Source organism: Anas platyrhynchos, chromosome 21 (assembly GCF_047663525.1).
Source record: "Anas platyrhynchos isolate ZD024472 breed Pekin duck chromosome 21, IASCAAS_PekinDuck_T2T, whole genome shotgun sequence".
NCBI classification, from domain to species: Eukaryota; Metazoa; Chordata; class Aves; order Anseriformes; family Anatidae; genus Anas; species Anas platyrhynchos.
In genome coordinates this window covers 17,904,845-17,927,417 of record NC_092607.1, presented here as the reverse complement: position 1 = coordinate 17,927,417, position 22,573 = coordinate 17,904,845, and the positions used below count along the sequence as shown (strand labels likewise).

The 22,573-nt window shown below is 47.6% G+C and overlaps 1 protein-coding gene across 13 annotated transcripts in view; it reads right to left on the bottom strand.

Moving 5' to 3' along the window:
• LOC101794408 (BPI fold-containing family B member 4) overlaps nt 1–21,433 on the bottom strand; it is a 29,102-nt gene extending 7,669 nt beyond the window's left edge. The window contains exons 1-9 of one of the 13 annotated variants that reach the window (XM_072026398.1): nt 20,217–21,433; nt 18,656–19,073; nt 16,930–17,104; nt 13,462–15,316; nt 7,278–7,481; nt 2,290–2,415; nt 1,468–1,582; nt 836–940; nt 418–573 (exon numbers count right to left, since the gene is read on the bottom strand). In XM_072026398.1, the coding sequence (XP_071882499.1) occupies nt 418–573; nt 836–940; nt 1,468–1,582; nt 2,290–2,401 (488 nt within the window). In that variant the 5' untranslated portion in view covers nt 2,402–2,415; nt 7,278–7,481; nt 13,462–15,316; ... (1 more) ...; nt 18,656–19,073; nt 20,217–21,433. The other 12 variants (XM_072026399.1, XM_072026397.1, XM_072026401.1 and 9 more) reach the window with 12 other exon arrangements.
• Between the last annotated feature and the right edge of the window lie 1,140 nt (nt 21,434–22,573).

The window sequence follows — 22,573 nt, the reverse complement described above, 5'->3', positions numbered from 1 at the left end:
AAGGCCCACATGGCCAACATCTTTCTGTGATGGCAGCCAAAGGCAGAGTATAAAAGCAGGACAAGCAAATGGTGCTGCTCTCCTGGAACACTCTCCCTGCCCGGTTTTTCCTCTCTCTTCAATGTCAGTTCACTAGTTAGGTCTAAAGGAAGTGCATTGGAAGAGATTCTACGCCTCATACTTCAGATCTTAACATTTCCAGGGGCAAACAGGGCATATCAACCCTCATTTTCCAACAACCAATTTTCTTTGTATGTTCCATTGAAGCGACTGGCTTTGGCAATGGGAAAGAAATTCCTTCCCTGAGGACTGGCTCTGTCAGCTCAGCGCTGGCTGTGTCCTGGCAGACTGTCCAGATCACTGGATAAAGAGCAGGGCTGTACAGGCAGTGGAAAACATAAATCCACAGGCACTTACCCAGAAAGGAGCTTGATCTTTACAGCACCAAGAATGCAGAAGCAGTCATCAATGACGACCTGGACTGCGCCCAATTCGAAATTTGTGCATTTAATGTTTGCAGTAATGGTCACATCCACTGAGATATCAATTAGTTCTGAGAGAAGGCCAACCAAGCTGAAAAAAGCAGATGAGAGGCTGAGAGATGAAATCTGTTCAGCTAACAAGAGAAACTCAGCAAAGCCAGCAGCAACAAGCTGCACCTCCATCTCCTGCCATTCATTACAAAGGCCGCAAGCCATCCCTTGGTGCCTGTTCTACTCTGTGCCTTTATTATAGTCAAGAAACCCCGAGGAATCCATAAAGGATGCAGAATGCCAAGCACTGGGAAGCCAGTGGGCAGGAGTTTCCCACCACCACCCCGAAGCTGCGCTCTCACCAGTTGCCGCTGAGATCAAGCCTTGCAGCGATGGCCAGCTGGACCCCGATCCCAGGCAGCAGCGCCACTGACAGCTTGGGGAGCCGAACCCGGACCAGGTGCAGTCTGCAAACAACAGCAAAAGTGGTCACAAAGTTCACAAAGTTTAAAAAGTCCTGTAATAGCTGGGCAGCTTCACGGTGAGCAACCCCAATGCCCACATCACCATGGGCACCTCCAGCCAGAGGCACCAGGATCAGCTGGCTTCTCGTGCTTCTCCTGCACGAGACACAGCGTGGGGCTGAGGCTTAAGAGGGCAACCTAGACTCAGACTAGGGTGAAAGGCAACTTTAGACAGAGATCAAGTTTTCCTCTCTGGGGTGCCCTCCTTCCTCCCTAAGTGCTGTCAAGCACCTCGGATATCAACAGCAGCATCCGAACCATCATCCCGCATCTGGCTGCACAGCCTGCACCGCACTTCACCACCCACTTTCACGTGACACAGAAAAATCCTGTTGTGCCAGAATTTCAGCATCAAAATAAACTGAGGATAGCAGCTTGGGTCAGTCATGCCAGCCACAGCTCTCAGTTTTTACTGCTTCGTTGTGGCTGGTCAAGGCGCGCTCGCGGAGAAGCCCTGTCTCTCCACTTACCCCGTGATGCTGGTGGGAGAGTTCAGCAGACCCCCATCACCCATGATGTTTGGGAGCACAAGGCCCTGCAGGTGCTTCTGGAGAAGCCCGTTCTGAATTACGGCATCCGAGAGCACTGGAAAACATCTCTGCATGAGGGCTGGCACCTGGGGCAACAACCTCTCACCGCTCAGCCAGCTCCATCTTGGCAAAGACACCACATAACACCCCACCTCTCCCCAAAACCCCTCATTAAGTCATTACCAGTGTCAATGCAGTCAAATCACATAGGGAAAACATTTTATAAGACAGACTAAAGTAGAACTGCCTTTAATGGATTAACCTGGAGAGGTAGCAATACGGAGCACTCCTGACTTTAAGGATGGTTGTGCACTAGCAGAATGACTACTGCTGCACGCAGCAGGAGCCCTGCTCCAATCATTTGTTGCCCATTTCTAAAGGGTGCTGGTTTGGTTTGTCTTTGTAACAGAAGCAACATGAAACAATCTGCCCTTTTTTTGCTGGGGCACTGCAATTATTAAGAAGGTTGCTAAGCTTCACAGCAGTTATTTGACAAATATGCTCTGATGAGAAATGAGAAACTAAAACAAAGAGAGGAAAGAATCCAGAATCCTAAAATTTGGCGTGGCCATTTGGTGCAGAAACATGTCCCAGTTCTGGAGAGGGAAGATTTCCCTACCCCATGAACCCAGTGACGGCTGTCAGAGGCTCTAGCAAAGCCTGCCACTATAAAATAACGATGAAGACAGTCGAGAGGTTTTAAGAAATGTTAAGGCCCCACACAGCTCTCAAAGCAAGTACGACCCACGTTGTTCTGATTACCTTTCTGCATTGCCCCTGGGCTGACGGCGCAGGACAAACCGGACAAGACTCCCCGGGACGGCGAGAGCAGGCCACAGAAAAAGACAATTCCAAAAAGCTTCAACAACTTCATCTCCGGAGAGTCTCCTACTGGCACAGGAGGCAGTAGAGCGAACGGTGAGGAAGAAGCCCACAAGAAACAACCCAGGGTCTTTATGAGGGTAAGCTCCCTCCTCGACAGGAACCTGCCCGAGCTCACATGTGGGCAGATTTCCAGTGGGATCAACAAAAGCCCTTCACTTGCCCCTGTGACTTGCCCCAAATACTCTGTGCACTCACACAAGGAGCCAAACTGTTCTTCCTGGTAGCTCCCTGCTCCGCTGCGCAAGCAGTAATTATTTCTGCACCCGTTAGATGAAGTTGCACGCTCTTTGGTAGGATCTTTGCCAAGGGAAGCAACTGAGGATTAGTCCTCTTCCTTCTAACTTTCAAAAGCAACAAACCAAAGCTGAAGTGATAAAAATAACTATAAAATTTCAATTTAATAATGTCAGGACAGAGTGATGCAGATGATTAGCAGCCTGGTGCTCAGCAAAGTCCTCAGCAGAGCTGGGTGACAGGGACGGCCCCACAAGAATGCGCCCCCCACGCCCCACAGCCCCCACTACCTGCACCCACCACCAGGAGCAGGAGCTGCGCTTGGTCAGCCCCGGCTCTCCTTGCAGCCAAGGCTCCTCTGGTCTTCCTCTTTTTTCCTGCAAGTGCAGTGGATGCAGCCGCCCTTATATAAAATTTGCAGCCTCCCAGACACACCTTCTCCTCATGGCCTTTGCATCTCGTGAGCAAGCACCCCTCTAACTCTTGCTCTTTGCAAGCAACACCCAGCTGCCACCTCTGTTGATTTATACCCAACCACGTCACTCCTGACTTCGCCAGCAGCTGCTTCCATTCTTGGCCCAGGTCACTTTTTTGGGAGCTGTTTTTTTCCCCTCAGTCTGTCTTTAAAAGGGTGCCTGGTAATGGTGGCCCCAGTGGGATCTCCATGTTTTGAGGAAACTTTTTAGGAAGTCATGAGAATTACTGAAGCGCCGGGCTTTGCAGAGGGCTGCTTGGGGCCATTGGGCCAGGCAGGGCTGGGAGCTGCTGCTGCTGCTGCGTGGCTTTGGGGAGGCTGACGGTGGGACAAAATCTGCTCTTCCCAGTCCCTGTGGAGCTGCGGGATTTATAATGCTCATTCCCATTTCAAATGAAACCTTAGACAAAGATTTTCTCCACAAAAAGTAACTCGGAGAAACCTGACAAACATTGGCTTTGTTAAGACCAAGCTTCAAATTGACTTCAATTGCTTCTGTAAAGAGTGACATGAATTGGCTGTAAAAAAAATAAAGTTGTATTGAAATGTATAAAGCCAAAAATAAATATCATATTGAACATGTAACGCTTATGCTAGCTGAAGGAGCTGAGAGCAGCAGCAACGTGCATTTCAAAGCAAAGCTTCGGCCTGCGGGAGGTGGGCCTGGGCCGAGTGCTGCGGGAGTTTCCATTGTGCAGGCCCAGGCAGATCTTATCGGGGCGCTTTGTTCGGCTTGGCTCTGCTCGGCTGTGCACGGCGGGCACAACCAGACACGGCCCGGGCAGCGAGGGGCTGCGGGACGGCCCGGGGACGGCGGAACAAAGGCGGCAGATAGCATCGCCTGGCACAGACGGGAGGCGAGCGGCCTGGGCTCGCGCACGAGGCTGGCGCAGGAACAGACGCGTGCCGACGTTACGGCCAACTCTGCTGCCTGCCCTAACGCGCTTCCACTGCCTGGTGCTTCTGTGGGTTTTGTTCCCTTTTTAAGAGCCTCGTTCAGGCTTCCAAGGTGGGGTGGTCACCGCAAACACCCCAAGTGAATCGTGCACTAGGCCGCGGCAGTGCTGGCACGCAGGTGCTGAGCAGGGCCCATCCGAATGGCTCCAACACACGGCTGCGTGTGCCGTGGGCACCCGAACCGCTGCACACGTGTGTTGTGACTGTGTGCACAAAGGTAATCTGCAGTTATTGCTACAGCAAGAGGCAGACATCTGCCATCCTGTCTGACACACACACATTGTGGCACCAGCAGCGAGCACAAGCTGTAAGTGAAGCAGTACATTTTAGAGCAGCCGCTGATATTCCTTCTTGCTGTGCAAGTTTTTCTTGTTCAGTCACATCCCTTGCTTCTCTCACACTTACCTATATTTCATTCTTTCCTTGCAGCAGTGATTTAGATATCACTTAGAGGAAGGCTGAGTTCAGATATGCAGCGACAAGGGAATATATATTAAAATGAAGCATTGCAAGAAATGCTAAAAGAGATTATCACAACACAAATGTTGGGTAACTTATGGAAAATCTAACATCCAAAATGGAGAGATGGGAAGCCTCCGGCATTCAGGTCTGCCCCGAGTGTGCATCTCAAAGGCAGCAGCTTAAACAGCAGCAGGTACTTCAGCAGAGTGATATTAAACAAATATTTTTTATTAAATGTGATTAAATTTGCTGATATTGTTTTCTCTAGCATTAAGAGCCACAGATGCTTAAGGAGAAATCGAGAGAACTGCAAACGTGTCTCAAAATAAAAACGTTGAGCAACATTAAAAAAAAAAAAAAAAAAAAAAAACAGAATTTTTCCACCACAGTTTGAAAAACACTACCACATTTTTATGACAAAGTGATGTTTTTGATGCATTCTAGAGGTTTACAGGCTACAAGGAACACAAACTTTCTTTATTGTTATGTGGTGAATAAAAAGAAAGAGTGACCTCAGCCCATAAAACTCCTTTAACAGGCAAATAGAAAGTCCTTATTAAGAACACACATAAAATGAGTCCTCTCTCTTGAGGTGAAAAAACAAAATCTGGTAACAAGAGTTACACCCCATGACAGAGCTGCCTTGAACAAGTGTTCAACCTGTTCTCTTGCAGGGACACTTCCCAGTGAGCGGCTGCTTCCAAATGGATGCTCTGAGCATTAATGAAATCGCTCAGTTCAAAGGTCAATGGAAAATAACTTCTCTGATGTCAACAAAATAAAGCAGCCAGCTAAAGAGAACAGCGCTGCAGAAAGGAAGAAAGCACTAAGGTAGGAAAATGACACAGCAAACAATCTGAATTAGGCTGCTAGAACAAAGTCTGGGAAAGGAATAGGAAAAAAAAAAAAAAAAAAGTTTTAAACGCTGACTGCACCCAGGCTGTGAATTTCCAGCCTGGTTTCAGAATCGCTGAAGTTCACCTATAGGAATCATTCTCCCCAGCTTTCACTTTTACAGGGGAATACAGCAGTGATGGCAATCCTGCAGGCCCACCACCTTGGCCAGTGCAACGGTCAGTGGCAGTTCAGTCCAGAAACCAGGAAAAGAACTCATGCAGAAATGTTATTTGATGCTTTATTCACTCTGCCTCATTGCAAGCAGCCTTGCACAGTGGATTTTTTTTTTCCCCAATCCTATTTATGAAATTGCTCAGAGGAACAGCAGGAGACAACCTCTCCGTGAGCTCCCCAATGCGGTGTAATGCACGGGATTACTCTAACCAGGACAGCTGCGTTAGCGAAACATTCTGGATGACAGGACATCTTCTGTCTTTTTAAGCTCATCTCTTTTCTTGCTTGGTTTGAGATGAATTGATCCTCCTAAAGGCAGGCTCAAAAGCTAATTTCTAGCAATGAGATCTGGCAGAACAGGAACTGAAAACTCCTGGAAAGGAGCTGGAGAGACCTGGTATAAGCAGAGGGGATCGGGCGCCTCCAGTCAGGGGACGGGACTCCAGCCCAGGACTGCCAGAGCCCCGCAGCCAGATTCACACTTGGTTTAGCAGCTCCTATTGTCGGCACTCCACAGGAGCAGAGCAGCCTAATTAATACCAATCACTCTTCACAAGGCACTGAGCCTTGCCAGATCAATCCTGGGCTCACGCTGACCCAGGACAGGCAGCAATCCCCTGCTTAGTGCCTGCACGGGGGGCTTGGGGCACATCATGCGTGGGCAGACGTCAGAAGCATCCTTTCCAGATCCACTCATGTCTGATCACTCACCCTTGCAGTTTCCTACGTGTGGAACTCGAGAAACAGAAACAATCCTGGGGAAGGACTATGCAGAGAGTATGGCAGGAGAAAAAAAAGGGAGCCTGACGGGCAGCAGCTCTGGGAGCTGCCTGCCAGGAGCGAGAGCAGCAGCACCAATGTCTGGGTGCACCCACGAGGCTAAGCACGAGCAGCAGGGCACACGGCAAAAACACCGAGATGAGATAACATCAAAACAACGTCTCCGGGAATTTTATAGACAGGAAACTTTCTTCTTCCAAGATGTGAACCAAAGGAAAATAGGCTGAACGTTATCAGCCACCAAAAAGGGACAAGCTTCATTAGCCAGGTGCTACGTGACGAGCTGCAGCGCACTGACGGGGGCAGAGCGTTATGGGCAGCTTTGCAGCCACACATTCAGGCCCTAACGAGGCATCAGAGCCCCACAGTGCCTTGCTGACAGCAACACCTCCCAAAGGACCCGTGGGGCAAATCAGGCCCCACCAGGGAGAAAAATCCACAAAGAGGCCCTGAGCACAGCCACCCTGCAGAGCCCGGCTGCTGCGCCAGGCAGCACCAAGCTCACTCCAGCTGAGCCCTCCCCAGCTACCGACACCACCCACGGCTGGCCTTATTTCACCAAGTCTTGAAAAATTTTTTGGCAGTGTCCATCACCAGAGGAGACCACACTGAAGCCTACGTGCTGCCCTCAGCACCTTTCCAGGCAGACATCTCACATCTCAACGTCCTCAGGGCTGGCATCCGCAGGCTCCTCCTGGGCACCCTTTTCCACCCAGCCCCATGCAGGATGAGCGTGGCCACGGGCAGGGCTCCCCAGCAGAGAGCACACACGGGAGCTGCCCGTGCCCATAGGCCCCAGCAGAAGCACTGCAGCACAGCTTTCTCAGTGATGCAGCGCGTCTTAAAGCCAAATCTAGTCCTATATTTTAAACAAACGAACACTTACCTGCCTTCCCACCATCACTTCCAATCACTCACGCTGCGAGCATTGAGGACACCTCAATTCCTCCTCACTCTTCATTCTTCCAATTTATTTTTTTGCTTTCCTTCCAGCCTGGAAAATGGATTTCTGTCCGTTCCATTCTCTCAGAAAGTGTCAGCGCTGTGGTGCCAAGAGAGTTTTTAAATAAAGACAGCTATTTCCATTTGACTGAAAGAGAGCACCACAGACACAAAGTCATGTTTCTATCTCGCCTCAGGTTTGGGGAAGCTTCAGTTTACAAAAAGAAAAGCAATATTGAGAGAATTTGTCCTTGATGGTCCCTATTAATCCTGGGGAAGAATTAGCAGCAGCCTTATATTACACTCACTTATCTTCTGTAAGTAAGGACTTCAGGCTTTCTGTCTTATTCTCAGCTTTAACAGAGACTTGACATGGTGGGTTTGGACACATCTTCGGCACAGTTGGCAGAATTAGCACCACACTTTGTCCAGACATTCCTCTGGGGATAAATTACAGCCCCTACCACTAATCAAGTGCTTGGAGTCAGTGGTATGTAAATAAATGCCTATTTCTAGGGAGACAGCAAGTGCTGTAAAGAAGCTGCTGAGACAGGAAAGCCAGTTTATGTTAAACAAACCTGGTGCTGAGCCTTGCTGATGAGTTAATTACCTGAGTAAGGCTGAGGTTGAATTTGCATGATATTTCCTTGCATAGTCAGGCCAGTGTCACTTGGTTCATGGGTCCTTCACAGGGCAGAAGCCTCACAACACCTGCTCAGGACTGAAAGGAGGCAACAAGGAGGCGCAGAGGAGGGAAGTCTTCCCTCAGGGGGTGCTGAGGCCCTGGTGGAAGCTGCCCAGAGGATCTGTGGGTGCCCCATCCCTGGCAGTCTCCAAGGCCAGGCTGGATGGGGCTTTGAGCAACCTGGTCTGGTGGGAGGGGTCCCTGCCCATGGCAGGGGGTTGGAATTAGATGGTCTTTAAGGTCCCTTCCAACCCAAACCACGAGTACAAGGGCTCAGTGTGGAGCCACGGCGGGGAGCCCAAGGCCCTGATGTCCACCCTGTGAGAGCTGGAACTGGACGGGAGGTGGTTGGCAGTGGTATGCAGAAAATTATTTCAAAGGCACGCACAAGATAGTGCTCTTAAAACAACTCACAGTAGGGTCAAATTGATTCCTGTGCACAAAAACGCAATATAGGCAAAAAAAAAAGGAGAACATTTAATTCCCCCTTAACTCCGAAAAATAATTTGATGCAGTATCTGACATTGCAAAGAACTGAGTATCGCCCTAGAAAATAAATACAGCACATGGGAGCGAGGCACACACCAGGCCTTCTTATTTCACACTGTTGAGTGAAGTTAAAAAAAAATAAATTTGGTTCCAGGCCAATTTCACTCACTCTCATAGTAACAGCAAGACTTGGGTAGTGCTGGAGCAGCACAGACTGCTGCAATAACACCAGCCACTAACGAGCCCCGCAGCCGGGGCACCGTGCTCCTACCTGCAGGGACGCGCGGCCGCATCCTGCCAGCTGCACATGAGCAGCCCCACGGCACCGAGTGGCAGCTCCGTGCTGCTCAGCTGCACGGCAGTGAGAAAGGTGCTGTGGTTAAAAGCGTGCCGCTGTCTAATTAAAACCTTAATAGGGTTCCACGGTTGCTTTTAGCACGCCATCGTTTAGCAAAAGAGACCCTTTTTAAACTTTGGGGGCACCAAAGCTTCCGACTGGAATTTGTGAGTGAAATTGCGCAGTGCTCTGCTGAGACATTTCAGCTGGACTAGAGAATGAAATGGCTGAACCACAACATGCAGCAGTTAATATTGTCTCCAAAACAAAGAACTGGATTCTTCAAGGCATCGCCAGGCTCTGGTAATTTCCAGCAGCCTCTCCTGACTGCAGATGCTCAGACCATAAATAATCACTATAGGTTTTTGCTGCCACTGGTGTTTTATTGCCTGAGGCAACCACTTGCTGGTCTGCCTCCGAGATAAGGCCGGGTGAGCTTCAGAGAGTTTGGGTACTTTGAGTGGAATCTTCTCAACATCAAAGTCCCAGTAGGGTTTTTAGTGAGACTTTAGAAACCAAGTTAAGGATTTTTTAATGTGCCGTACACCAACTAGCATCAAAGCAACAGCCGTCTGCAGGGAACTTCTGTTTAACAAAGTCACCGATACCGTGGAAATAGAGCTGAACTAAACAGCTTCATCACCAGTATTTTGGGAAACTTTTATGTACAGGAGATGAGCACTCTGGAGGTTCACTTGGAGCAGAGTGCCTGAATGAAAAAAAAAAAATCTGACTCCCCTATTTGCCATATAAAATTATTCAAACAAAAATGAGGTCCTGAGATTCTTTCAGCTTGTGCAGCATAGCTCAGAATAAATACTCTCATTGAATTATGATACTTCGCAGCCCTCACACACAGAATCAAGGTCATCTCTAGCAGTTAGCAAGAGAGCTCTGCTCCCCGATCTTTGCTATTTCAGCATACACTTTTTTCTTTTGCAGCAGAAGTTATTGTTAAGTAGAGGCTATCTGGGCTGTCAGGAGAGGGAGCATGTTTAATATGACCACAGCCATCAGCAGTATTGCTGCATGGAAAACATAGCAATGCTGTTCATGCTCGGACTCCGATAAGACCAGCAAATTATAAATCATTTTCGCCTGCTGCTCATTTCTGCCCAGGAACCACAAGCATCTTGTCACTCGCCCCGAGTTCTCTGCGTGCCTGCGCCGCTGCACCCTTCAGAGCCAACGCTTAAGAGGCTCGTGATTAAATACGCAGGGCTTCAGGGTCACAGCACTGCCTCCACTAAATCACGCCGGCAGCGAGGGCAGTGCCTGTACCTCAGCTCCAACAAAGAGCATCTGTTTTGTCAACGAAAATGCAATTCAGCAGTGAGGAATCCAGGCGCTTCTGTTGCATTATGAGCTTTATCGCTCTCAGCAACACGAGCTGCTTTTCCGTAAGCTGGAGCAACCATACGTTTTCCGCCAGTTATCTCGATTTTATAGAGAATAATTAAGACAAGCAAGGGCAAAGAAACGCCTCTGTGGAAAAGCAGAATACATGGCTCTCTGCCGCAGCACAGCACACCCAAAATGAGCATAAAATGCCAGTGTCTCACACAGGTGATTGGACATTTAAAGATCTAACACAAACAAAATCACAGCAGTTGTCTGTCTTGCCTGCGATATGGTAATGTCTTCAGATCCACACAATTCTCACTTGTTTTAGCCAAGCAATGACGCAAAGGGGAGACAAGACAAGACATTTTGAAGACCAATTTTCCAAGGAGAAAAGCAGGATCCTGATTAGATGCCTGTTCCTTGTCAAAGAAAATGTGCACCCAACCCTACATTGCAACACTCTCCGTTGTCTTCCTACCCCTTCACTTTTAGTTTTTTTAAGTAACAGCCTCTAGCATCTTGTCAGATCAGTGGGCAACACGTCTGCAGACACCATGGCCCCGTTGCTGGATATTATGCTGATGACATTTATGCAAAGCAGTGAGCCTACATTCAAATGCTTTGGACAGCCTTTCATAAACCATTTTCCTTGGATGAAAGCAGCTGGCAGCTGTAACCCAAGAGCTGGGCAGAAGCAGACTTTCTGGTTGCCACACAGCTGAAAATCAGGTGTTATTAACTTAATGCCAGCCCTGGGTGTCTCCATTAGCTATCAAGGCCACCTTCGGCTTTACCAAAACACAGTGACTTGTAAAAGGCTGAGCTGAAACGGTATTTCATGTATTGAATTGCTTCAAATCTCCAAGGAGCAAGTGTCAGGACTTTCAATAGCTATAGTGTTAATAATAAAACAGGGACCTCTTCCAGTATCAGAGCACAAACAGTAGTTATTTCTTTTTCAGAGCTTTGATTCCTAAAACCTTTCTTACATTCAGCTTGACATCAAAACACCCATCTCATTCACTCACACTATCACAGGAGAATTGTGTGCTGCTATTAGAAATAGCCCTGAGGTGAATTAAGAACAGCCTGTAATGATGTTCCACTACAGCAACTTTATTTCTACCAAACCAAATAAATGAGCAATATTTTATCTGATGTGTCTTGGCTCAGCAGAGAGCGGCAGCTGCTCCCCATATGATTTATTGAATGGATGTTTTCTAAATAGCCAGAGCCAGGCTCTGAAGCCAGTCACAAAATCTCCTATTCATAACTGGCTCAGTGCAGAGATAGGAAGAGAGAAATTCAGTTTCTGGACAGTAGCAAGTTTGGGCATGAACCATTTTATCTGCAATTTTTCCCCCATAAACATACACACAAGAAGCTGTATAGCAAAGCCTATAAATATTGATACTCAACATCTGGCTGTGATGATACAAGGCACAAACAAGCCTCTGTTATACAAACACAGAAGCAAATCAGTCCCTTTCAGTCCAGCAAGAAGAAGCCAGGGGGTTTGAAGGCCTCCGGTACACCGGTGGATGGAAGGCAAGGACAGGGTGGAGGGCACCAATGAACCTTGCTCTGCTTTAGGAAGCGGTAGCAGCAGCTCTCCCAGCAGCACGGTCACACGGGGGACAGGGCACTCTCACCCCCAGTACACTGGGCTGCTGTACCAGTTCCCCCAGAGCAAACAGTGTCTGGCACCAAAGGAGAGAGGGAAGAAGAGACGGAAGTAAAATTCAGAAAAAGAAATCACGCACAAAAAACACCTCCAGCAAACAGGATTGCAGCACAAACAGCTAAAGCAGGGATTTGGGGCTTTTAGAGAATTGGCAGGAGGAAATGCATTTCCACATGGGTGATTCAAATACGGGATACTCTGCCAAAGGACATCTCCGAAGCCAAGAAGCTAATTAGATTCAAAAGCAGCCTGGACATTTACACAGACACAGAGGACAGAAGCACACAGTGACCGGCAGCACGTTTCAAGGGTAGTGCGATGGGCTCCACCTCCACACCAGCCTCCTGCTCCCAGAGGCTTCCCGAGCCCAGAAAGGCGAGGGCAGGCAGTGGCTTATCCACCTGAGCTGCAGAGTGCTGGTACCTTCCTCTGAAGGGCCTGTGAGTGATAGCTGTCAGCAGGAATCGAGTCTTGTATGGGTAGAGATGAGCCATCCTAGGCATTTTAATCCTTTTAATACCTGACGTGGGGACCAGAGCAAAAGGAAGAGCTGACAAGTGCAGAGTGAAACCCCGGCAAGGCAGCGAGTGCCCAGCTGGGCACAGGGATGCTACACAGCACTGGGATTCCTACCCCGAGGCATGAAAAAAATGCCCAAATATTTATAGCCCAAGGAATGCCAAGCGCCTGGTTCTGCTCTCTAGCTAAATGCTTGATCTGGGAGTAGAAATGCCATCATTGAAATGCTGGGGATAAGAGAGTGAGGGGCCCACTGGACTTCATTGAAAAGACACTGGCTCCAAGAATTACCATCTGTGGAATTGCTGATTAAATATAACCAGGCTGGGAGAGAAGCTTAAATGACATTCTTTTGTTGGCTTGTAGTTAACGTTAGCCCTGTCTCTAACGCAACATCAGTGAAGCCTTACAGGAAAAAAATAGCTTAAAACTTTCACAAAACACTCACAAAGGCTTGTGCTGATGCCAGTTCAAGTCCCTCTGTGTAGATTCCCAAGCCAAATAAACCTTTGATGCCAGCAGGGCACGCATTTCACAACAATATTCCACTCCATGGCAAAAATAAAGAGATTTCTCCGATACTTTGCCCTTGACTAATATGCACTTAGAGAAATAAATAACCACCTGGCCTTGCCATTGAAGAGCAGCGCAAACATTGCACAAGCAGATTATTGACCAGAAGTACAGAAGCCAAGTTATAAGCAAGTTAGCAATTCGATAAACAAAAGAGTAAAGCATTTCAAAATAGATCATACAGACCTCATTTTACCTGCCCTCCTAGAAAAGTAGTCAAAAATCTATTTATGAGATTATAACTACCTATTTTCTATGCCATTCAACAGAAAGAAGAAAAAGAATCAAGATAAAAAGGGAGCATATTTTAGCTGTAAAGGATTTATTCATTCAATTTACATTTGAATCAATTATCCAGGCAAAGCTCAAACAGTGCCAATGTGATTTAGGTGACTGAACACACATCATAAATAGCATAGCATTCAAGTCATATAATCCGTATCTGCGGTTTCTGGATAGCTTCACGAGCAGGAAGGATATCCTGACTCACAGCATACCTTTATTTCCAAGTAGCGGCGTGCTTTGCTGTGGCTGGGAGCAGGCCCTCTGAAATTTCTCATTCAAATAAAACCTTTAGTCGTGCATTTAGCCCCGGTAACAAGGGATGAGATCCCGAAAGCTGACTCACATTGCACTGAGTCAAGTGTGCCAGCCAGGATCCACGCCGAGCACAGACCACGAGCCAGAGAGCCACGGGGTCAGCACAGGGTGGGCCAAGCTGGGATTCTTCCTTCCCACCCAGCAAGATGGACGGGGAGGTGTTGCAGCTATGAACCTGCTGCTGGGAGAAAAGACCACAAGGAAAGTGCTGGTAAAGTGTAGGCATCTATTCCCAGCAATTAACAGAAAGCAAGAGCAATAATTAATGTTCCAGACTTTCCCAAAGCACATCACCAAAGATGACACTGATTTGGAAAAGCAGCACTAAGTAGAATGCATTCTTTTAACACAGAGACTGTTTAGATCCTCCGTATTTCTTATCTGTACCTCCTTATTTCTATATCTGTAACTCATATGCAGATGCAGGATCCCCCCCCCCTCCACTTCCCCAATTAAAATAATCAAAGATTTAGAATAAATAATCACATTAATTAAAATATATTCATGACGGCCTCTCTTCTGTTCAGCATCAGAGACACGACAGCAAGCGACTCATCCTGTACATCAGATTTTCTTTTTTTGTGCTGTAGTTACGGCACACAATGCAGGACTAGGAGATGAACAGATGAAAAATTCTCAACTAATTTTGCAAACAAAGGGTGAACCCTCTCTTCTGCTAAGTGTCTTTGCTAGTAAAACATATCTGCTCTGTGATAGGGCTTAGCCTTATACCAGCGCAAGAAGAGACAAAGAATTATGAAGCTATGCATCCTATTAGTATCAACACACAGCTTATGGAGACAAGGGGATTTTATGGAAATAAAATATTTTTTGAAAGTGCATTGGGAGGAGGAAAAAATTGTTTTACAAAGCAAGCATTCCTCATAGACCTGGAATACACAGCACATTGTAAAACTGAATTTGTTGCTGTTGTTTTTACTTTACAGCATTAATCACTAAAGGCTTGCTTAGGTGGGCAGAAAAAATCCATTTTCCATTGTATTAACTTCACGGAATTTAAGAAACCTTTCAAGGCCCACGTAAATGCAAGTAAACACTTCTGAGTCTGGCTGGTGCTGTCTAGCCTGGGCAGGTGGCTGTGTCAGAGCACAACCGGATGGATCCACCTTGTCCTGATACACCCAGGCAAGCCTTAAATCAGAGCAGCTATGTCTAGCCAGAATTTGATTTAAAGCCCTCAGGAAATGGGTATTTCCAAAACACTGTTTCTAGCCTTGGAGGGGTGTGGTCCTGTTTAATTCTAGGTCCTCGCACAAGTGGCAGAGCTCACGCTGGGGCACACGCACTGTGCAAAGGCAAAATCAGCCAGGAGAGGCTCCCCCGAGGCATGTCCTGCCTGCAACATGCAGGACACGTCCGAGGACAGCAGCACCTGCCCACAAATCCTGCTGGCAGCAAACACAGGGGGCCAGCAGCAGCTTAGGGGCAGGAGACCCTCCTCAGAGGTATTGGGCTCTGCACAATTTCCCCTGGAAAGGTATCCCAAAAGGCAAGGTGGTCAGAAAAGCCTCTGCACACTCATAGCTGGTAGGGAAGGCACCAGTGGGACAGGAGACTTGCCCTGTATCCCAGGGGGCTCACCTGTATGGGGTACCAGCCCTGACATCCTCAGCACTGTGATTTTTCCAGCTTTGGGCACGCTGAATAAACACGCACAGAGATCACACTTGGCCTGCCTGATCTCCTCATTGAGGTTTGCCCAGAGCCAGGATGAGGGGCAAAGAGAAGTACCTGAAAGGTTTAGCACAGATATTTAAAAAAAAATTATTTTGTATTTGTGAAAGATTAAGTTCATTTACAATACAGGAAAACTTCTCCAGTGCCAACATGCAGCCTTTGCTTGATTTTTACTATAATTATTTTATTACGATGTGAAGGAACAGATGGATTTGGTGCGTGCATCTGGAGATAAACAAACCTAAGTCAGGTGTATGCAGAAACACGCATTAGGACTTTTGGATTTTACTGTTCAGTCCCCCAGACACCTACAGCTTTGTAGAATATATATACACATTGCTTTAGCATATAAACATCATAGTCTAAGACCCAGGCTCATGGTTGTTTATATACAAGATTCCTAAGACCCAGCTTGCCTTTTATGAATTAACACGTGTAGAATATGCAATTGATTCAGGGAAGAACAGACTCTTAAATTGCTCCAGTGGGAAAAACAAACAAACAAACAAAAATAAATAAATAAATCAAACAGAAAGGAGGGGGAAAAAAAAAACACACACTACTCTTGGCTTATATACTTTGGATTTGACTAACAAGACATCAGGGAAGAAAACGTCCCTGTGGACTTAGAATTGATTTCATTTATTATAACTTCCAGAACAAAAGCTCTCAAGGGTTCTTGAAGTTTGATCTGAAAAGCAGAAACGACTTCACAAGAAAACCAAAAGAATGCGTTGCTGAAATCCTACGCCTTGTCATCGAGTAGGAAGCGGATCTCTACTGGAAGGTTTTGCACCTCACTGCCATGCTAGCAAGAACCGGCGTGGAAGCTGTTTGGGCATCACATGGCATTGCCACGGGTTTGTCCCCCATGCCAGCCCCAGAGGAATTGGTGCTGGGGGAATCGAGGTCTGCTTGGCAGTAGGTTAAATGATGAGGTTTGGGATGCAGCAGGGAAACGACCCCCATGGATTTAAGCTGGGCTCACCTCAGACACAGCGGCATCGCTGAGGGCCATCTCTGCAGCGTGAGCCTCTGTGAGCTGTTTGACATCAAGCCAAACGTCAGCTGTCACTGCCAGCTTGTCTCAAAGATTAAAGATTTGCACACAGGCTGCCTCCTCTCTGAGGGGCAGGGTGGGGAGACACCGCTTCCCACAGCCACGTGGAGCTTTTGGGGACATGCTGGTAACAGGACCGCCACCACGTCCCACCAGTACCCAACCAACCCCCCCATGCAGTGCTTTTTGTTCTTATCAGTGCGGATGGAAGGAGCCTGTGTGTTTATTATACAACCAAGTCTGTTTTTCTTCCTCAATCAGGTTTTCTATGGCTTTTCAGCAGCTGCTTCCAAGCCCTTTCAAGGCAATTGAGGAATATATAGAAACCTAAATTAGAATGGATAGCTTTGCAATACACTCCCTGAACTCTGCAGCAGCTGCACAGGTGTTCAAAGCTGCAACTCCAGAAAATCAGAGACTTTATGCAAATAATTTAGTGCCTGGAAACACAAGTTTAATGAAGAAGCAATAAGCACTGGAATGCTGCTGGCCCAATAAAACCAGGAGGCAGAAGCAGGTACTTAGCAGCTTGCTGCACTGGTCCAAAATCCTGTGGCAAGAGACACACAACGGAAAGCCAAGCAGCCTGTGCAGTCACCGCACTCACTGTGTCATGGGTGGAAGGGGTGGTCTCGGGTCTCCCAGAGACCACTCAGGAGAGAATACTGGTAAATGTTTTCTCCCCAGTGGTTTCGGTTGTGCCTTTCGTTGCCGGCATCACCTCAGGGCTGGCTGGCAGAGATGGAAGGGGAATCCTCTTCCCATTGCTGGCCTCATATTGTCTGAAAACAAAGATGGTACCACACATTTACTATTGGAGAAAGCCTGTAATTACATAGATCTCAACGAGGAAATGATGCCAGTAAGAGCAGCAGAGCCATTCTCCATGAATCCAAGTGGATCCTGGCAGCTGAATGGCACAGCAGTGTTTCTGCCAGTTGTTCCTGATTCGTGTTGCAGGAGGAAGAAGCTCCAAAACAGCCCAGAAACCACCAAGAAAAAAGAGTTGAGAAACTTCAGTCTCAGTAATGATCTCAGCTTGCACTTACCTCTAGAGGTATTTCAGCAGAGCAATTATGCACTTTGGGTGGTTTGGGCACATATATAATTTTCCCTTTCTCGAATGCAATTACAGCTGCACAGAAACAGAAGGAGGTTTACAAACAAAACACCAGTATAATCAATGTATCAGATCAGATGGAAGACTGTGATTTTAAGCTGCTGCCGAACTGTATTAAACCACCTAAATTAACTTAACGAGGTGTCAGAACAAGTCTGCTTGGTATATATGAGATACTTTTTTTTTTTTTTAAGAATGCCTCAGTCTAATTTAAAAGAGCAGGCTCAACTCCCAATCAACATAGCTTCTCCAAAAATAAAATACTTTACAAACTGCACACATCTTGAGATACAGACCCTCTCTGTATCTCAGGAGCATCACTTACAACTTACATGGTGCAGCAATCTCCTACATCCAATGGAAAAGCAACTTGAAAGTATTTTAGCTGTCTGAAACACAAGAGAAAGTTATTCCATTCCAGGCACAGAGATCTAAGCATAAGTCAGGGAAAAAACAGGTCTGGATTGCTTTTCCCTTTAGAGGTGGCAGAATCCCCCCGTGCTGTCACACATCGTTTCAGAGATGCCATTATTCGTTAGCACTGCAGAACTGAGCAGCTGATCTCCTCCTGCGGAGATGGGTCACGGAAGGATGGTGCACACTGCTCAGAAGGCTTGAAGGGGTAACGAAGCTACTGTTCACTCCCTGCTCCTGCAGGGAGCCATTTGCTGCAGCCCTGGAGAGCCGACATCTCCACTCATGGTCAGGAAGAGAAAAACGTGGTTCTGCTCTGCTTCAGCAGAGTGGCTTTGTAAAAAAGACTCACAAAATACACACTCCCTGCCTACACCTGGAGGAGCCGAGTGAGAAAAGCTCTCATTTTTCTCTCTCTCATATGGTTCTAGGGAACATAATCAGAAATGAGCTGTGCCTTGTTGAGTTTTTGTTTGGTTGTTTTGGTTTGTTTGTTTGTTTTTTAACTCAAACAGGATGCTGTTTCTTATTGTGGCTTCTATGCTTACGTCAATATTGCTGCAGACAAAATGAAACTGTTATGAAACAAAACAAACCATTGTCAGACAAAAGCAGTGAGAAAAATGAGAGTGCTGATCATCAGGAGATGATTTGAACCCAGTTTCATGTTTTTAAGTGCTGCCTCCGAGCTGCTGCCTCAGGAGAGGGCAGTCTTAGCAAGCAAATGCACCGCGTTCCTCTCGTGTGAAGAGGAAGCAATGCAAACCTCAGCAGACAAAGCCACACTGAGCACACCTACCGAGCACTGCCTCTTTGCTAGTGCACACACCAGGAGTCCGGGAGCTTCTGAGAGTCTGGCACACAGCTGCATGGTGATAACAGTGTCCAGCATCCTTGGGAAGCCTTCTTGGCCCTTCATCATCTACCATGTTTGGGGACTCTGCACAGATTTCTACAAGGAACCTGGGAATAATGTTGTATTTCTGCAACGTTTCTTTAGAAAAAAATTCATTCCTTCTCCCTCTCTCCTTTTGCCCACGCAGAAGTCTCCATTATACTTTTCATATGCTGCTCAAAGAAATTCACACTCCACAAGAGCCTTCACAGCCAACACTCACTAAGTACCAAAGATACCGAGAAGAGCAGGGAAAAACACCTTGACCCCAACTCCAGGGATGCACTTTACAGGAAGAATTGTAAGATCCATGATGTACAACCTGTGAAATGAGACAAGAAAAAATGAAAAGATGAATTTAGTATCAGAGTATCTAGCAAAGCATCTCCTGCAGATCTCTTTATACGCTTTTACAAACATGAACAATAATACAAAAAAAAAAAAAAAAAACAGTTAAATGCGCAGAATAGGAGGAGGAACTGTCCTTAAATAGGCCTGGCAGGAAGTGAAATGCAGAGAGAGGATGGAGAAAAGTGAGGCTGGCTTCTGCAAGGTCCAAGCCTGCATCTTTTCTTGTCAAACAATAGACAAAAAAAGAATGCTTTTGGTGTCATTCTGTCTTGTCATTTCTCTTCAGATAATCCCTTGTAGAGTGGGCCTCAGCTTAAAGTAATTTGCAAAAGCCTCTCTCCCCCTCAGTTACCCTGTTGATGCTGTAGGCAGGCTGCAATGGGTGTACTTCACACACCTTTAGTTACCACCCATGTTCCTCCTGCAGCCACCGTTGTTGCTATAATTCTTACACTGCCTAGTCTACAGTTGGGCCTCTCAGGACAAAGAATCGTGCAGAAGCCTTCATTCTGTTTGTCAAACCCTTTGATCGGTGCTGAGTCTACCTTTAAGTCTGCAGATGTGAATTTGCTCATTTCAAAGGCTATTCCTTGAATCTCCACAAGCTGTAAAGAAAGGTGCTGCCATTATGAGGCTAGCGCCCTGGATGCTGACCTCTAACTGTAGGAAGAGCATCTGAGCTGTCATTTTCTCACTTCGCCCCTCACAGGGGGCAGCATCCCAATGAAGCACTGTGCAGGTGCTGCACGTTCAGCAGAAGCTGCTTGCAGTAGAATTTAGATGCCCAGAAGCATGCAGGTGCACTCAAGGGAGCAAAGAGCTTTCTTGGTTTATTAGGGGTGGAGGGAGACGTTTCTGGGTTTAATTCAAGTGGACTCCAGCTCAAAAATAGCTGATACTGGGGGAGAGATGGAAAAACTGAGGCTTTCAAAACTCAGCAGGGCTCAGGAGGTGGGAGGCTACAGACAAGGCTAGCTTAGTTTTCCAAAACAGAAGGCATTTTGAATGACTGAGGGCTTTAATAGAACATACAGACAGCACTGAGGAAACAGACACAGAAATGCTTATAGAGTGTGCAGAATGGCTGGGATGAAACTGGAGAGGTTTTACTCACCCTCTCATATGCTTCTTGAGAGACGACATTGCTTTCTGCATTTGAATTTTGTGGTGACATCAGCAGACCGCATAGAAGAAAGCCTAAAACCTTCAGCATCTTCAGTCTTACCCTGCCAGCAACACTCACATCAGTACAGACGGAGTTTTCCCTTTGCTACCTTTTATAAATGCAAAGCTTGCAGGTCGCATACCACTAAGAGTTCAGACAGAAGGACAAGCATACCCGGCTACCCAGAGAAGTAAGGAGAAAACTCCACAAATATCTAAGATACTCTAACTTCTTTTCACTTTTTCTCTAGAATAATCCACCCCACATCAGCAATTTCAGGCTCTGAAATGGTTTCCAAGGCAATTCTGAGTTGCTATTTGAAGAATACTTGTAAGTAATGTGAATCTCTGTTTTGCACACACTGCTCTGCGCAGGGAACGCTCCCTTACACAGGGTAGCAGCCAGAGGTCCTTCCCCCTGCCATCCACCACGAGACACAGCCCTGGCGACAGCAAATCACAGGGCAGCCATCCAACAAAGTGCTCTGGTGTGCCTTGGAAAACGCAATCCGCAAAGCTCGCCTGTGCAATGTTTCACCGTGTGCTGTTATGGCTCTCAATTCCCCAAACAATGAAGTAAAGATCATTTGGTACACAATATTCATAATAAACACAGCTAACATTCGAAAATAAGGACCTTGCCCTATTGCTTTACACTCACCTGTAACGATCAGCAAAACGTGCTCGGTTCTCCACGCTGGGATGCTCAGAGGCAGCCTTACACTGATTTTTTAGAGCCCCTCCAGCCACACACACCCCTGCCGAGCTCCCCTCAGACCCCTCTGGCTGCACCAGCAAACCAAAGCCCAAGCCAGCAGCCCCAATTTCCAATAAAATGTGGCAATAAGCACACTCCAGTCAGCAGCATGAACTCTTCACACTCATCCATCCCATGCAGCTGGTGTAGCACCACATCCCACGGCCCTTCCTCCTCCTCCTCCCTGCCAGCTCCAGCCCGCACCAGTTGCAGGAACCCCCCTCAATAATCAGTGACTGTTCTGCCCTGGGTTCCTGATCAGCAACTGGGCTGACAACGGGCCCCAGGCTGAGGTTAAACAACCTCTCAGGCTGCACCAGAGCATCAGCACAACACAGGGACCACTTGGAAGGAACAGGGACACGGCCACAACCCACAGCAGCTGGAGTGGGTGACAAAACCTTCCTGCAGCAGGAGTTCAAGATGCCTGAGCACAGGCCGGCTGCTGCCTCCTGCCCTGCCATGCACCTCGCAGCACACCCACTGACCTCCCCATGATGTGAGCTGAGGCACAGCAGGAGCTGCTGGCTCTGCAGGGACCCCGCCAGTGCTCCAGTCTGCTGAAAACATGGGAGAAAAGGCGGCCTGCAGGATCACCCTCAGCACAAAGCTTCACCTGCTGCAGGAGGGGATCCTCTTCTTTGCTCCCTGCCCTGGGGAGGCTGCTTGTGACTGCTCTGTGCTAACCCTTCCCAGAGCTTCAATCCCAGCCTCGCTGGTGCTCACGGTGATGATGTCGTGGAAGCTGCCACATGTTTAAGCTTCCCTAACTGTCCCCCATGGTCTACTAAGCATAATTACCAAATAATGTGCGTGGACGTGAAGGCATCCCTGGCAACCAGGGTGCCACCACAGAAGGGATATCAGCCTCTCAGCTGTCCCTCCTGCCAGGGCTCTGCCCAACCACCCTTATTACCTCTCATTGTGCAGATTTTAGCAGAGCAACATGCTCCACTTCCCTCCGGCCAGGGCTTTCAGGACCAAGTGTTCAGAGGAAGGACTCTGAGCCTGTATGAATGATGTATTTGTGCTCCACCAGCAGCTCCCCTGCATAAGCTGGTGTGCCCAGTTCCCTCCCATTGCACCGAGCCCCCCCGTGGCTCTCACCTCTCAGAGCTTGTGGCCCCATCCTGCTCCCCAACCAGGGGCAGAGGATGGAGCCATGGCAGACCAAAAAGGAAGACCAGGGCCAGAGAGAGGACTGCAAAGGAGATAATTCAGCCGTTGATAAAAATAAAGCTTTTGAGTCTTTTTCTTGCTGTCACATCCCTGCTCTTTCCAGCAGCCCTGTACCTGCCAACAGATTTCATTCATGGAAAAAGGAGGCTGCAACACGCCTACACTGTTTGTCAGCTTAGAGAACTGCCTCAGCAGGTTGCTATGAGCTTTGTTTCCATTGTTTCCATTTTTAAATAGTCTATTTCAAGGAACCCCACTGCTTTCACAGGCTTCTGGGAGGCCATCACACCCACACTGGGCATCCGAAAACCCAGGCAAGGCAGGGGAAGGCTGCGGTGGCTCTAATGATGCTGCAGCATGCACACCCACTT